Consider the following 13959-nt stretch of genomic DNA (forward strand, 5'->3'; position numbering starts at 1 on the left):
TGTTTTGACTTGCAGGTTCAGTCTGAGGTCTTGGAACGCATTAGTTATTTTCAATGGGAAAAGCGCTTCGGGTTACGAAATTTTCGGCTTACGAAAAAAATAGCGGAACGAATTAATTTCGTAACCCGGGGTACCAGTGTAGTTGATAATGCACTTCTGGGCCCAATTTTAAGGACTGTTTGTTAACCATCAGAATCCTAAGTAAATTGGTACCAAGTTATATGAAGAACCATCTCTACTCATAGAAGCCTACCTCACTATTAAGATTTGACTCTGAGGTCTTGCTCATGGATCACTCACTAAGGCGGGATACAAACCGCCGCTTTGCGGCGCGTCCCCGCCGCCACCGTTTGCTCCGCGCGGGAGCCGCAGCAGCCAAACTGCGCGGCTCCCACGTGGAGCAAAAAAGAAGCTCCATTTCAGAGCTTCTTCTTGCAGCGCACTGATGACGTCGCGAAGTGCCGCTGGCGCATTCGTGACGTCATAGGCGCCGCGACACGTCTGGACGCTATGCGTCCAGTACGTAAAGATGGCGGCGCCCATATAGAAGGGGCGCCGCCATCTTGTACGTATAGGATACGTACTAGGGTTAGAGGGGTGCGGAAGCACCGCCCCTTCCTAACCCTAGTACGTATCCTATACGTACTATATGGCGGTTTGTATCCCGCCTAAGAGAATAGCAGTCAGGCTTTCTTGGTCATGGTTTCGTTACTTTGGAGCTCCGTCCCATGGAAAATATTCTTAATCCAGTCAGTGTATCTTTTTAAATGTGCTTCTAAAAATCTGATTACAGTCGGCCCTCCATATCCACAAGTTCAGCCAATCACAGCTTGACAATCAAAGCTTGATTTCCCAGTAGATAAGGTCCCATCCTCCTGAAGAATGGGTAGCTCTTCCCATTTGCTCCCTAATAGGCAGGAAAAAACACAAACAAACCACAGCTTTCCCCCCCTTTAGGAAGCCAGTCTTTTTCCTACCTACGCTCCTAGTAGGACACATTTGGAAGAAAGTGGAGTTGACCCTTAAGAAGGCCCACAAGGTCACGTGCATTGTCATCACAGCAGTGCTGCCTTGATGGTGGCTAGGGTGTACATTCAATGAATATAGGATTTACTGAGGAGGTTTCCCTCCAGGACACCCATCTCAGGCAGAGCCTTAATAAGCTTGCTCTGGCCTCAGCCTACATGGCTGATGGGACCCTGTATGCAGTGTAGTTCTGTTCCAGAGCTCAGGCTGCAGTGGTTGCGGTCCACCGCCAGCTCTGGCTCAAGAACTGGAATGTTGATGCTAATAGAACCAGTGCCCTGGTCATAGAGGTGACTTTTTTTCTTGTGCCAAAGAAGAATGGAAAGTGGAGGACCATTTTAACCTCAGGGGTTTAAACTCTTGTCAAGAAGAGAAAGTTCTGTAGAGAGACTCTGTGTTCCATCCTAGAAGCAATCTAGCCAGGAGATTTTCTTTCATCATTGGACCTCCGGGATAGCTATTTCCTCTTTCCAATCCACTCGGATGAATGATGCTTCCTGCACTTCGCCTATGACAATCAGCATTTCCAATACAAGGCCTGCCATTCAGACTGTTCTTGGCCCCTCTGGTCTTCACAAAGATCATGGTGACCCAGGTGACCCACTGGAGAGACTCGGCCTGCATGTTTATCTATACCTGGATGATCTGTTGGTACAGGTGTACTCCTTCCATAAAAGTCAGAGAGATGTCAAGGAGATTCTCAGATCATTGAGTGAACCACTCAAAGAGCTCTTTCCGCCCCTCGTAGCATATCCATCACCTTGGAACCTGAATAGACTGGGGGGGGGGATGTATCCCTACCGCTGGACCGTGTGCACAATCCTTGGACAGCCCAAGACCAGGCAGTTGGTCCTGGCCCAGCCACAGGGCATGATGATTGTTTGTTTTGTTGGTTTTTTTGTGTGTTTTTTTATTTATATACCGCTATTCCAAAGATCATAGCGGTGAACAGCAAGTAAGCTAATTAGCAAGTAAGCTAATTTGCCCCCAACAGTCTGGGTACTCATTTTAGCGACCTCGGAAGGATGCAAGCCTGAGTCGAGCTTGGGCCCTTTTGCTGGTCTTAAACTCGCAACCTTGTGGTTTTGAGTGAATGGCTGCAGTACAGGCATTTACCCACTGCGCCACCCACTGTGGTGATGGATTGTCTTCCCTGAGCCCAGTTCCATGCCAAGCACCTGTAATGGTCACTGCTTTCCCATCAGGAGGCCATTGTGAGGAGAGATTCCTTGAAGATCAAGGTCCCTCAACAAGTCCTGTACTCTCTGCACTGGTGGATCTCCCTACTGTTCTCGGGGGATGCCCCATCTGGAGGCTGAAGCAAGTACAGATCACCACAGACATGAGCCTGAGAGGCAGGGGGGCACACTGCAACCAGGGCAGATGGGTCGGAGGAGGAACAGGCCTACAGCATCAACTGGCTGGAGCTAGGACTGCCAAGCTGGCCCTGCTAGCCTTCTCCTCGATAGTGAGAGGCAGGACAGTCCTTATACTGACAGACAACATTACCACAAAGGTGCACCTGAACTGTGAGGGTGGCATGAGGGCAGAACCCTCGGTGGAGATGTCCAGACTCCTTTTTCAGTGGTGGAGAAGAATCTCCTGTGCCTGGAAGCAGAACATCTCCACGGGGAGCTGAGTTCAAAAGCTGACTGGTTGAGCAGGACAGATGTGAACCAGGGGAAGTGGAGCCTTCACCCAAAGGTCTTCCAGGAGATCGTAAACACCCTGGGCTGGCCTCAGATGGATAAGTTCGCCTCGCCGGTGAATGCAAAGTTACCGAGGTTTGTCTCCTGTTACAAGACAGAGAAGGCGTAGCCCTTTGGCATGCTCAATCTCTGGTGGCGAACATCCCTAGTCTATGCATTCCCCCCACCCCCGATCTCTGTCCTCCCAAGGGTCCTGAGCAAGATACGGAAGGATGGCCTGAAGGTGATCCTGGTGGCTCTCAGAACTTCTGGACATGGCTTCAGAGAGGCTCCCTCTTTCTCTGCGCACAGACCTTCTAGGTCAGGGACAGCTTCACGACTGGAGGTTGAATTACAGATGTTAGTAGGCTGTGGCTACTCTCTGGAGGAATCGAGTCCATTCTTGTTTCCAGATGGCCATCAACAAATTGAATCTACAAGCATACCTTCAGGGTGTTCTACAGGTGGTGTAAAATTAGGAGGGTGAACCACCTCAGCTTCTCTGTGTCAGACATGCTGCAATTCCTCCAGGATGGCATCAGGCGCGGTCTGTGGCCTAACACCGTGAAAAGACAGGTGACGGCGATTACATCCATTCTACTGCATAAGAGGGCAACTAGGTTGGCATCTCATCCTCACATCAAGAGTCTACTTAAGGGCATGACCATCAAAGCACCCCCGACAAGACACCGGTTCCCTTCTTGGGACCTCCACACAGTCCTCAAGGCCCTGACAGTTGAGCCCTTCGAGTCTTTGAAACATTGGGCCTTGGAAGGTCCTCTTCCTGACAGCCATCACATCAGGGCTCCTTGTCCACCATAGAAGACCTGTGCATCTTCTGTCCAGATTCTGTAGTGATGGGCCTGCACCCCTCCTTTGTGCTGAAGGTCAATTCAGCCTTCCATGTCTCCCAGGACATTCTAATGCCTTCGTTCTGTCTTCATCCGGAGGACTTGGAAAAGATCTGGCACATGCTCAATGTGAGAATTGCCATCAAGATTTAAATCAAAAGGACCGATAGTTTCAGACTTTTGGACTCCCTTTTTGTCTCCTTCAGCCATTGCTCCCTAGGAAGAAAAGTGTCCCCCTTCAAGCTGAGTAAATGGATCAGAGACTGCATTGGGGCCTGCTAGGAATGTTTGGGCCTTGATCCCTCAGGAGGAGTGATGGCACGTTCGACCAGGAGTGCAGCCACATCCACAGCCCTGACCACCAATGCTTCTCTGGCAGAGATCTGCAGAGCAGCAACCTGGATATCCCCTTCCACCTTCATCAGACATTACAAGCTGGATGTCTTCCAGTCCATGGAGGTGGCCTTTGGGAGGCAGGTGCTTCAGCAGGTGATGCAAGGATCATCCGTTTAATTGTCACACTCCCTCCCTATTCTGGGGGGGGGGGCACTTTGGTAAATCCCATTCTTCAGGAAGATGGCAGCTTTTCTCCTGGGAAAAAGAATGTTGGTACTTGCCTGTGATACATTTATTTGCAGCAGATAAGGTCCCAGCATCCTGCCCACCCTTGGGTGCTATCAGCAGATCCAGGTATAACCTGATGTTCTCTGGTTTGCAGATATTTCTGTTTGTTAGTGTTTGCCTTAGTTGAACTGTTGGCCATCTGTCAATGGTGTCTTTTCACTTTGGCTGGCTAATAACCAGCTTCTTAAAGGGGGGATATCCCCTCCCTCAGGGGGCCAGGTGTGGTTTGTGGGGGGGGTTTTGGTATCCATGAGGTGGTTACGAAGAATCCACTGTATTTACATCTGTTTTCATTTGAGTCATTTGATGTTGGTATAGATTTTTAAATGTTTTTTGTAGTGGTCGCTGCTTCCCTCCCCTCATTTTATACTTGGTTTTCAACAGTGTTATTTAATGGTATGTATTAACATTTAGTTTGCATTTTATCCTGTTTGTTTTATGATACCTTAGTTTGAAAGCAGCATATATATCCTTTAAAATGAAATAAGAAATCATAGCCATAAACTGTAATTGGTTAAGTATCTAAATACATGTGATGACAGAATGAGTTGCTGAATATGTTGTCTTTTTAATTTCTCCCAGGATATCTTGGCTATACAAGTGGTTTTTCTCTGACTTGCATGGTATTTTTTCTCATAGTGGTAAGTTTTACTTGATGCTTTAGTTATATTAGAGTAACTAACTTCCAAGTTAAAGCCATTTCTTTACACTTGTGGATCTTTTCTTCACTCAAAGGGACAAAAATCCAATGGGTTTCTGATGGCTCTGAGGGATTTTCCTGCTGATATGACTAGTGCTCATATCACAGCCTTGGTTCCAGAGGGATGCAGGGTATTGACATGATTGTGACTGAGTGCCTTGTTCCTTCTGACTGAGCCCATGTGGCTTCATTGCACACAGTGAAAAGAACATAGGATGAACACAGACAGAAGAAGACCCATGCCAAATTTAACAATTTTGCAGCAATGTTAATGAGAAGACTTTTAGATCCTTACACTGTAACCTTGTAGAACTTTTCCAGATGGTTTTTGGCTTTTTACAGGCTGAACAAAAGAAAGCTCTGTTTGAACCCTTTGAATTTGTTTATGACTAGTTTGAATTACACTTTCAGGATAGTCTACAGATGATGCAAACTAAAGGGCGGAGGTGGCCAATGCACAGCCTTGTACATTTCTTTGGATGTGTTTCAAGACTTGAGGAGGCAGAGAGTGCTAAGCTCTGTCTGTTCAGTTTTCTGAGATTTTGATCCATGGTCACTTTGGTTTATCACAACCAAAAGTGGCCTTTGCTAGAGAAAAGGCAAAAGGTCTCCAAGACCTTTCAATATCATCAACCATGTGGAAAGGTCATCTGAATTGAAAATTGGAAACACTCCTTTATAGAGATTATGCTCCTGTTTGGATGATTGATTCAAGAAGGTGGTGCTGGAGAATTCTAGTTGTGGTCTACTGAAATTATGTTTTGCTGTTCCTTAGGGATCAACTTACCGTAGGCATATTTGCATGTTTTTTACCATCTACATGACACTACTGGGAAAGGGTTTTTTGGAAGGATGAAGTGATTTGCTGGCAGCTCTGTTTCCATCAAATGCAGTGTAGGCAGATTATCCTGAACCAATAGTTGAATCTGCTAATGGACTAGATGAGGGTTGATAAGCTGAGACTTACCCAGACAAGATGAAAGATATGCTAAAATATGAGTTGCCTAGCTGTCTAAGTTGTGTTCAGCCTGCTCTTAGTGGGAGTGTATTCCCAAAAGGTGCTGTTTTGTACTCTGGGAGTTTTCATAGATCGAGCTAAAGCTGATACCCTCTACCAGCTTTAGCTGATCTACTGGATGTAACTCTGTCTGGAGAGGGATAGCCTGGCTGTATCCATGCAATGCCTGGATTGTTACAATTGCTATACATGCAGCTGCCTTTGAAGATGCTAGAACTTGCTATTAGTGCAGGACAGAACAGAAAGGCTGCTCATTGAGACAGGATAGTTTCAAACAAATTACTGTGGCACTGCATCAACTACTATACTGCTTAGTACAGTATCAAAAAGTCTCAAAACAATGATACCTTTATTGGAATAACCAAAATGCACATTATACATGTTGCAAGCTTTTGAAGCTCCACTGGCTTCTTCATCATTGCAAAGGTGTTCAAAATTATATGGGAGAAAGAAAGAAAAAAATGATGATGTTAGTCATAACCCTGCATTTGGTGAAGATGTTGTGGTTGTTGTCCTCAGTTCAGAGCTACAATGGTTGTCAGTCTTATTCTAGTCCCAACTAAAAATGTTGGTCCTGACCTTTAAAAATCCCTCACTGAGGTAAGTCCAGTCAACATGAAGTAGAAAGTTCTTCCATAATTCCTGACACAAAACAGTGATAACTTTATGGGGCCAGCCAAAATGCACATTTTGGTTGGCTACAGAGAAAGAGCCTTCCCTGTTTTCCTGCTGCCCCAGCCTGTTCTGTGGATACCCTTCTTGTGTACATTTTGATGTCATGCTAAGACCTTTTGACACTCATTTTTACCTACATCCAGTTGGTAGTTCCAACTAGAGTAGGCACATTGAATCAGTGGGAACTGGATAAGTCAACATTTATGTAAATTCCATTGTTTCAGTGAATCTAATCTATTTGAGACTTACTATGAGACTTTACTGTTGTGTGCCTTCAAGTTGGTTTTGACATAGTGATCCTAGAGCAAATCTATCATGGGGTTTCATTGGCAGAATTTGTTCAGAGGGGCTTTGCCATTGCCTGCCTCTGAGGCTGAGAGAATGTGACTTGCCCAAAGTCAACCAGCAGGTTTCCATGGCTGAGCAGGGATTCAAATCCTGGCTTCTCAGTGCCTTAGTCCAGTGCTGAAACCACTGTACAGTGGGCCCTTCCCTTATGCGGAAGATCCATTCTGGACCCCCGTATAAGGGAAATGCAGCATATGCTGGAGCTCCATTAGAAATAATGGGGCTTGTGCCTGCGGTGCGGTGTGCTCACCAGGGGTGCATGCCCCATTACTTTTTCTGGGGCACACCAGGCATATGTTGCACTCGCGTATGACGCAGGCTAGCTGTTCTTAAGAATGGGACTTGCATTAATCTTTAATGTGTTTTATGGCTAACTTAAATCATTTGACATTTAAACTGTTAACATTCTTAATATTTTAATCAGCTGTATTTTTGTTTTGATTGTTTACTTTTATTGAATATCATACTGGTTTATGATGATAAACCAACCTTAGGGCATTTGCTAGTATAACTTTTACATAACTTTAATTAAAAATAACAGTAAATTTGTTCTAATAGTTTTCAATTCTGGGTGTTTATTTCAGGTGATCTACAAGAAATTTCAGCTTCCCTGTCCTCTTCCAGGAACAAATACAAATAGAACAGACTCGACATTTTCAAACTCTAGTTTTGTCTATGAGGATATGTGCACACCCAAGTATGTGACCTTTAATTCTAAGGTATGTTTCTCTCCACAGTTTTTGTCATATCATCCTACTTATAGGCATTTCTATAAGGAAAATAGTGTTTTGCATAGAAAAGATCACATGTTCTTTCTAAAGCATAACTGTGCATAGAAGTTGGAAAATCTTGTCACACAGTTAGATAGTAGAGTGCATAAAAGAAGAAAATTGATTAGGCAGGATCCCAAGGAGCAATCCCTTTGATGGAACTGCTAATGGAATGACCCCCCCCCCATTGCATCCCCTCCTCCGTTCAGCTTCAAATTGTCCTCAGGGGGATGGGGAAACCCTCTAGGGCAGGTTGCCAGAAAGCACACAGGACTGAAAGGATAAAAGGAGAGGAAGAAAGTCCTGTCATGGCGATGGGCATCTAGTTAGAGAACATTGGATTTAGGCCAAAGTACAAGAACTTAGTTTAAAATGTGCTTATAAGAGCAGAGAACAGGTAAGCACCATGTTTAAGAATGCCAGAAATGGATTCCATTTTAAGTTTTAGGTTTACATTAAATGTTGGAACATACACTCAGTCTACTGCTGGAATTTGCTGACTTGAGAGGCTGTAAAATATCTTTCCTTTCTTGAAAAAGAGAGTAGTCAGAAATCTTTTGAGACTCTTTTAGGTATGTTACATCTTGTCTTAGAGATGGAGGTTAGGTGACAAATAGGAACTTTGCCAGCTGAAGGACTCTACGAACAAATATGGTTTTACAAATCCACTGTTTATCCAATGTGAAGTTGAAGGCTTTCATGACCAGCATCCATGGTTTTTTGTGGGTTTTTCGGGCTATGTGGCCATGTTCTAGAAAATTTTCTTCCTGACATTTTGCCAGCAGATGCTAGCGAAACATCAGGAAGAAAATTTTCTAGAACATGGTCACATAGCACGAAAAACCCACAAAAAACCACTGTTTATCTTCTGCAACTTCAGTTCTGCTTTTTTCTTTCATACCAGAATTTTTCCCTGTGTAATATTCAAAGGTCCTTGGACATATATGTAGTAAAGAACATTCAAGTAGGCAAGTGCCTCAGCTGCAGAAAAAGGGAAAAAAATGTAGAAATTACCTTGAATATTCTGCTGTCTTAGATATGGTTTGCAGAAATGCAAAATATTGCATTGAAAAAGCACCTAAAAAGAGTGCCAGTGTAGTGTAGTGGTTTGAGTGTTGGACTGTTACTTGGAGAGCAGGGTTTGATTCCCCACTGAGAGCATTTCTGAAGAGCAGTGTATAAATACAATCAATCAATTAATACTGTGTGTCCTTGGGCAAGTCTAACTCCTTCAACCTAAGAGAATGGCAATGGCAAACCCCCTCTGAAGAAATTTGCCAAGAAAACCATATGTCTTTATGATCACCATAAGTCAAAAATGACTTGGAGGCACACAGCAGCAACAACAACAACCAATCTTTTAAGCATTATACAAATTACTTATTGGCCTGAATCCATTTGCCAGTTGCAACTAGAATAGATCCATTGAAACAATGGGATTTATGCAACTGTTATCACTCAGCAGTTGAGTCTAAAGTACTCTAGTCAGGACTAGCAGTTGTGATGAGACAAAAAAGTATGTAACAGACACAAGAAAAGAGATGGTGAGCAAATTAAGTACCAATTTTTAACTTGCCATTTTATAATGACTAATTTGGACAGATGCAGCTCAGTCTCACTTTCCCACTCCTTCTGTAGCAGCCAAGTAGAGTGCCCACTGAGAGCTGACAGTCCATGGAGAGGAGGAACTAATGTAAAGCCCTGCTCTGCCTTGCTGAAGCAGTCAAAGAGTAAAATCTAATAACAACTTTATCTCTGCTAGATATCCTGGTACTGAAAAGGCATTTTTGAAATGTCATTTTATACATGTTATTAAATAGGTATTATCTATTCAGTGATAGATCCTTATGTGTAAAGATACATAATTAAATATCACAATTAGGGTTGCCCCATGCCATTGTATTTCCTGTTTCTATGGATGGTTGTGAAAGCTGGACAGTGCAGAAAACCCATTTTCCATGTGGTGTTGGAGAAGAATTCTGAGAATACTGTGGACCACTAAAAAGACCAGTGGATAAGTCCTACAGCAGACCACCCCCAAACTCTCCCTGGAAGCAAAGATGACTAAATTGAGGTTGTCATATTTTGGCCATACCATGAGAAGAAGGGACTCACTAGAAAAGTCTGTAAAGCTTGGTAAAGTGGAGGGCAATAGGTGAAGAAAAAGACTGCATTCCAGATGGATAGACTCAATTAGAGAGGCCATTGCCATGAGTCTGCAGGAGCTGAACAAGGTGGTTGGGGATAGGGCGACTTTGAGGTCTCTAATACATAGGTCACCGTGATTCAAGGTTGACAAAGGCAATTATCAACAACAAATCTATTCAGTTAACATGTGGACTTTTCTCTGGCATGGGTCTTCTATTTTTAGAATCTGGAGGGTGGACCAAATGTGATGCTATTTCTTATTGTTTACATCACTTAAGTCACTTTTCCCTTCTTGTGACTTTCAATCTATGAGGAAAACCCCTTCCCTCTTGTATAAATATCTGAGGTATACTTTGCTGTAAAATACTTTGGTTAGCGTGGATATTCAATCAAGCTGCAGACAAGTTTTTACTAAAAAAATAACAGAACATTATTTAGAAATTGTTTCAAGCAATAGGTATTTGTTTGTGGGTGACTAAGGCATTTGTTCCTTCGTGTATTTGTGTTACTTGTTTCATTTGGGAGTTTTACTTTCTTAGTTTCAATTTTGTTACAATGACAGTTTCCTGTACACCACTCTCCTCCTTTATTAGGTTACTGTTACCAAGGACCCTCACACAGTCCTTCTTCTGGCTTTGAACCTAATTAATAAACCTGCTACTATGACTATCTATATCCCTCAGGATATCTCTCCACTAGTACTCAGAGTTCTTCACTAATATTAAATCCCTCCTTCCTAGATTTTAACACTCTGTTTCTATCTAGAAACCACACAATAACTATCTCTCTCTGGAACCCTCACTGTAACTGACCCCTCTCATCAGTCAGCTTAACCCTATCTGAATCTAAGTCACCAACCGATTATTTTTCATTCACAGCCTTCGATTTGTTTGGCTGCTGCCAGCTCACTTTCCATTGGCTTTTGCTCAGGCTGGTGAAATCCTGCCTTCTCTCCATACCAAGTGGCTTAGATCAATAGGCTCTCTTCCCCTGATTGGAGAATTTTTCCTCCAGTGGAAGGAATTGTTAAATTAGAGTGAAGGCATTTCTCATCCCATCACATTATATGGCATTTGGCCCCACATTGCATTATCATACTGGCCAGCAGCATAGCTTAAAACTATTTTGGACTAGAACTCCCAAAATCCTCCAGCCACTAGCCATGCTGGCTAAGGGATTCTAGGAGTTGTATTCCACAAAAGTATTATTTCCATGCTCTGGGCAGCATTATACATGACATGCAGCTATTAAAGACAGAGGAGTCATTCCCCCACTCCTGAGCAAAAAGGTGGTAAACCTAGTTGAAGAGTGTGTGTGCTGGTGGGGATATATCAATTTCAGACATTTGAAACGGAAAATTTATTAATGAGACTGGAAAATATATTCACTATGCTGATACTCAGTTTTGTTTTTGTTTCTAAACAGACAGTATATGCTTTGCCCACCATTGCATTTGCATTTGTGTGTCATCCTTCAGTCCTTCCAATCTACTGTGAACTTAAAGAGTAAGAAAATATTTATTGTTCTGTTATGAAAGTGAACCCACATGTCTGCAAAATATTGGTACGAAATTCCACTCTGCACTCCTGTCAATTCTCAGAGCAAAGGAACTTTTATTTTAACAAAGCAATAGACTCACTTGTCATCTGTAAATGCATGGCTGACTCAGGGCACAAACAGACAAGTCAAAATAAAGCTGTTTTGGATCACTTTGGAAGTATGCTGTTTAAATGACACACACATCTTAAGAGGCCAGAAGCTGCACCAAAGCTGCACTCTAGTCCTTAGGACTGGAGTGTGGCTTTGGCACGGCTTCCCGCCTCTTAGGACGCATGCATCATTTAAACAGCATACCTCCAAAGTTATCTGAAGCAGCTTTATTTTGGCCTGTTTGTTTGGATCCTCAGTTTGAATAGGCATCAAAACAACCATAATACTTTCTTGAACCTGGCATTTTAGACAGCAAACAACTACTACAACAACACCATCATTTACTGCTGAGGTATTGCCCCTCCTTACCAGTGGCCATACTGGTTGGAATATTCTGGGAGTTATAGTCCACATTCCAATATTCAGTTCTCCTTGTGACTACTGTTTGCTTGATACACAGCTTTTCAGACCTAAGAATTAAGGGGTTTGGAATCATAAATTAACTAGAGCTCATTTTGAGTTTTTAGGTTTTCCTTCTCTTTTCTAACCATTACAGTTTCTGATGATTGTTGTTCCATAAATTGTGAAGTCTAGAAACCTATTTTTTAATTCTCAGAATTCTGTCAAGTTTCTAGGCTGCATAAGACTGGTTCATGTCTCCAAGCCATACCTTACAGTTTTCTTTTTCTAGACTTTTTGACTGTACTAAATTATTTTGTTAGATATTGACAAAATTTGCTGTTTGGTAAGCAGCAAGCAATATTATTTAATATGATATGCTCCCCTTTTAATTTTAAAAATGGTAACTATCAGAAAGCCTGACTGGATTCACACACAAAGTAGAAGGGATGTAATACATGAGAAAGAAGAGTAACTCACAAGAACATAGAAAGCTGCCATATATTGATCCAGATCATTGGACCATCTAGCCTAGTACTGTTGACAAGGCAGGGTTCTCAAGAGTTTCAGGCTAGATAATTGCCTGCTATAAATTAGAGATGCTTCTTGCATTTTGAAGCTTGATGGTGGCTGTTGTTTTTAATTTCTTGGCTCACTATGGTTCTGATAAACCCTGTCCACTTCAAGGACAGCTACTTATCAAGGGAGGAATGTTCCTCTTGGCCCTCTGATACCAAATAAGTCTTTGAGAGAGTGTGTTTTTATCACGATATGATATTGACCCATGCAACCTCCACAGTTGTCTTGATCCTTCTTGGGCCTCCCAGCAGCAGCTGTTTACAGGGAGAGGGGTAATGCTCATTGTTAAACCATATACTGTATTTGATATCATTAGTTGGGCCCTGAGAATGAGTTCATTTATCCTGAGTCAACTGTAGATAAATGGCTACAGTGCCATAATTGAAGTGTATTCACATTATTATTGGAAGCCTGCATGTTATTGGAGGCCTGTCCGCTGCCATTAGAGGAATATTACCATGAATGGGATATTACCAATGAAAAGTCACTCCATTTATGTAATTTTCTCCATTAAAAACTTTGCTTTTAATTTGTAATTTTGATAGGATCTTGCCAGTTAATGTTAGGACACTACCGCATTACACTATTATAGCACTATTCCATTTTTCCTGCTATGGCTGTCTCCTGCTGCATTTGGCATTCATAGTTTTGTGAGGCTTAAGAGCTCTTTGGCTGATAATTCTAAATGCCCTTTCCTAAACTGCAAATCCTAGGATACCAGAGAAAGTAGCTATAGCAATATAAGTGGAATAACAGTATTATAACAGTGTAGTGTGGTATTGTCAATAGTCACTGTTTCTTTGCTCTGAACTGCTTATTGTATATTGTATCTAGCTGCTCCATGTTAAATGGATGTGAGCCAACTTGACAGGCAGCACACAAATATAATAAATATAATGGTGTGGAAAATATTTAAGTGGACTGGACTTTACAAGGATACAGCAAATGGCTGCACTTTTTGAGTTACTCATTAGAAGAATCTGTACGGTTGTGTCTGTGTACTGCCCAGATCACATCAAACATTCCTCCTACAGGGTGCAATTATATGTATTATAAAAGCAAATTGTGAACCATCCCTTGAGTTATTAACACCAGGACAAGATGGAATGAGAAGTAGACCATTGTTTGGTCCAAGTCATTCTTCTTCACCATTTCTTTTAGAGGTCCCAGGAGTCTCAAGTCTCAGTGATGAATTTGATTGTATCAAGATATATTGTCTGTATTGTGTATTCATGTATAGTACAAAATAATAATTTTGCTTCCCCTGCCTCCTTTTTCCCCCCCAGTCGCTCACAGAAAAAGATGCAGATGGTTTCAAAAATCTCTTTCTTTGCCATGTTTCTCATGTACTTCTTAACTGCCATTTTTGGCTATTTGACATTTTATGGTAGGTAAGCAGTTTTTGGTCATGTGTATAAAAATCTAGGCAGTTTTTTCTGTCTTATTGTTCTTTTAAACAAAATGTTGGTGTGAGGAAACCTGT

General features: G+C 42.4%; 1 protein-coding gene across 2 annotated transcripts in view; it reads left to right on the plus strand.

The window, feature by feature from the left end:
- SLC38A1 (solute carrier family 38 member 1) overlaps positions 1–13959 on the plus strand; it is a 74237-nt gene that overhangs the window by 51763 nt on the left and 8515 nt on the right. For both annotated transcript variants that reach the window (XM_042467249.1, XM_042467250.1), the window contains 4 exons: positions 4772–4830; positions 7515–7649; positions 11274–11353; positions 13763–13863. In XM_042467249.1, the coding sequence (XP_042323183.1) occupies positions 4772–4830; positions 7515–7649; positions 11274–11353; positions 13763–13863 (375 nt within the window). The remainder of the gene's footprint in view (positions 1–4771; positions 4831–7514; positions 7650–11273; positions 11354–13762; positions 13864–13959) is intronic.

This window comes from Sceloporus undulatus, chromosome 5, assembly GCF_019175285.1.
Source record: "Sceloporus undulatus isolate JIND9_A2432 ecotype Alabama chromosome 5, SceUnd_v1.1, whole genome shotgun sequence".
Lineage (NCBI taxonomy): Eukaryota > Metazoa > Chordata > Lepidosauria > Squamata > Phrynosomatidae > Sceloporus > Sceloporus undulatus.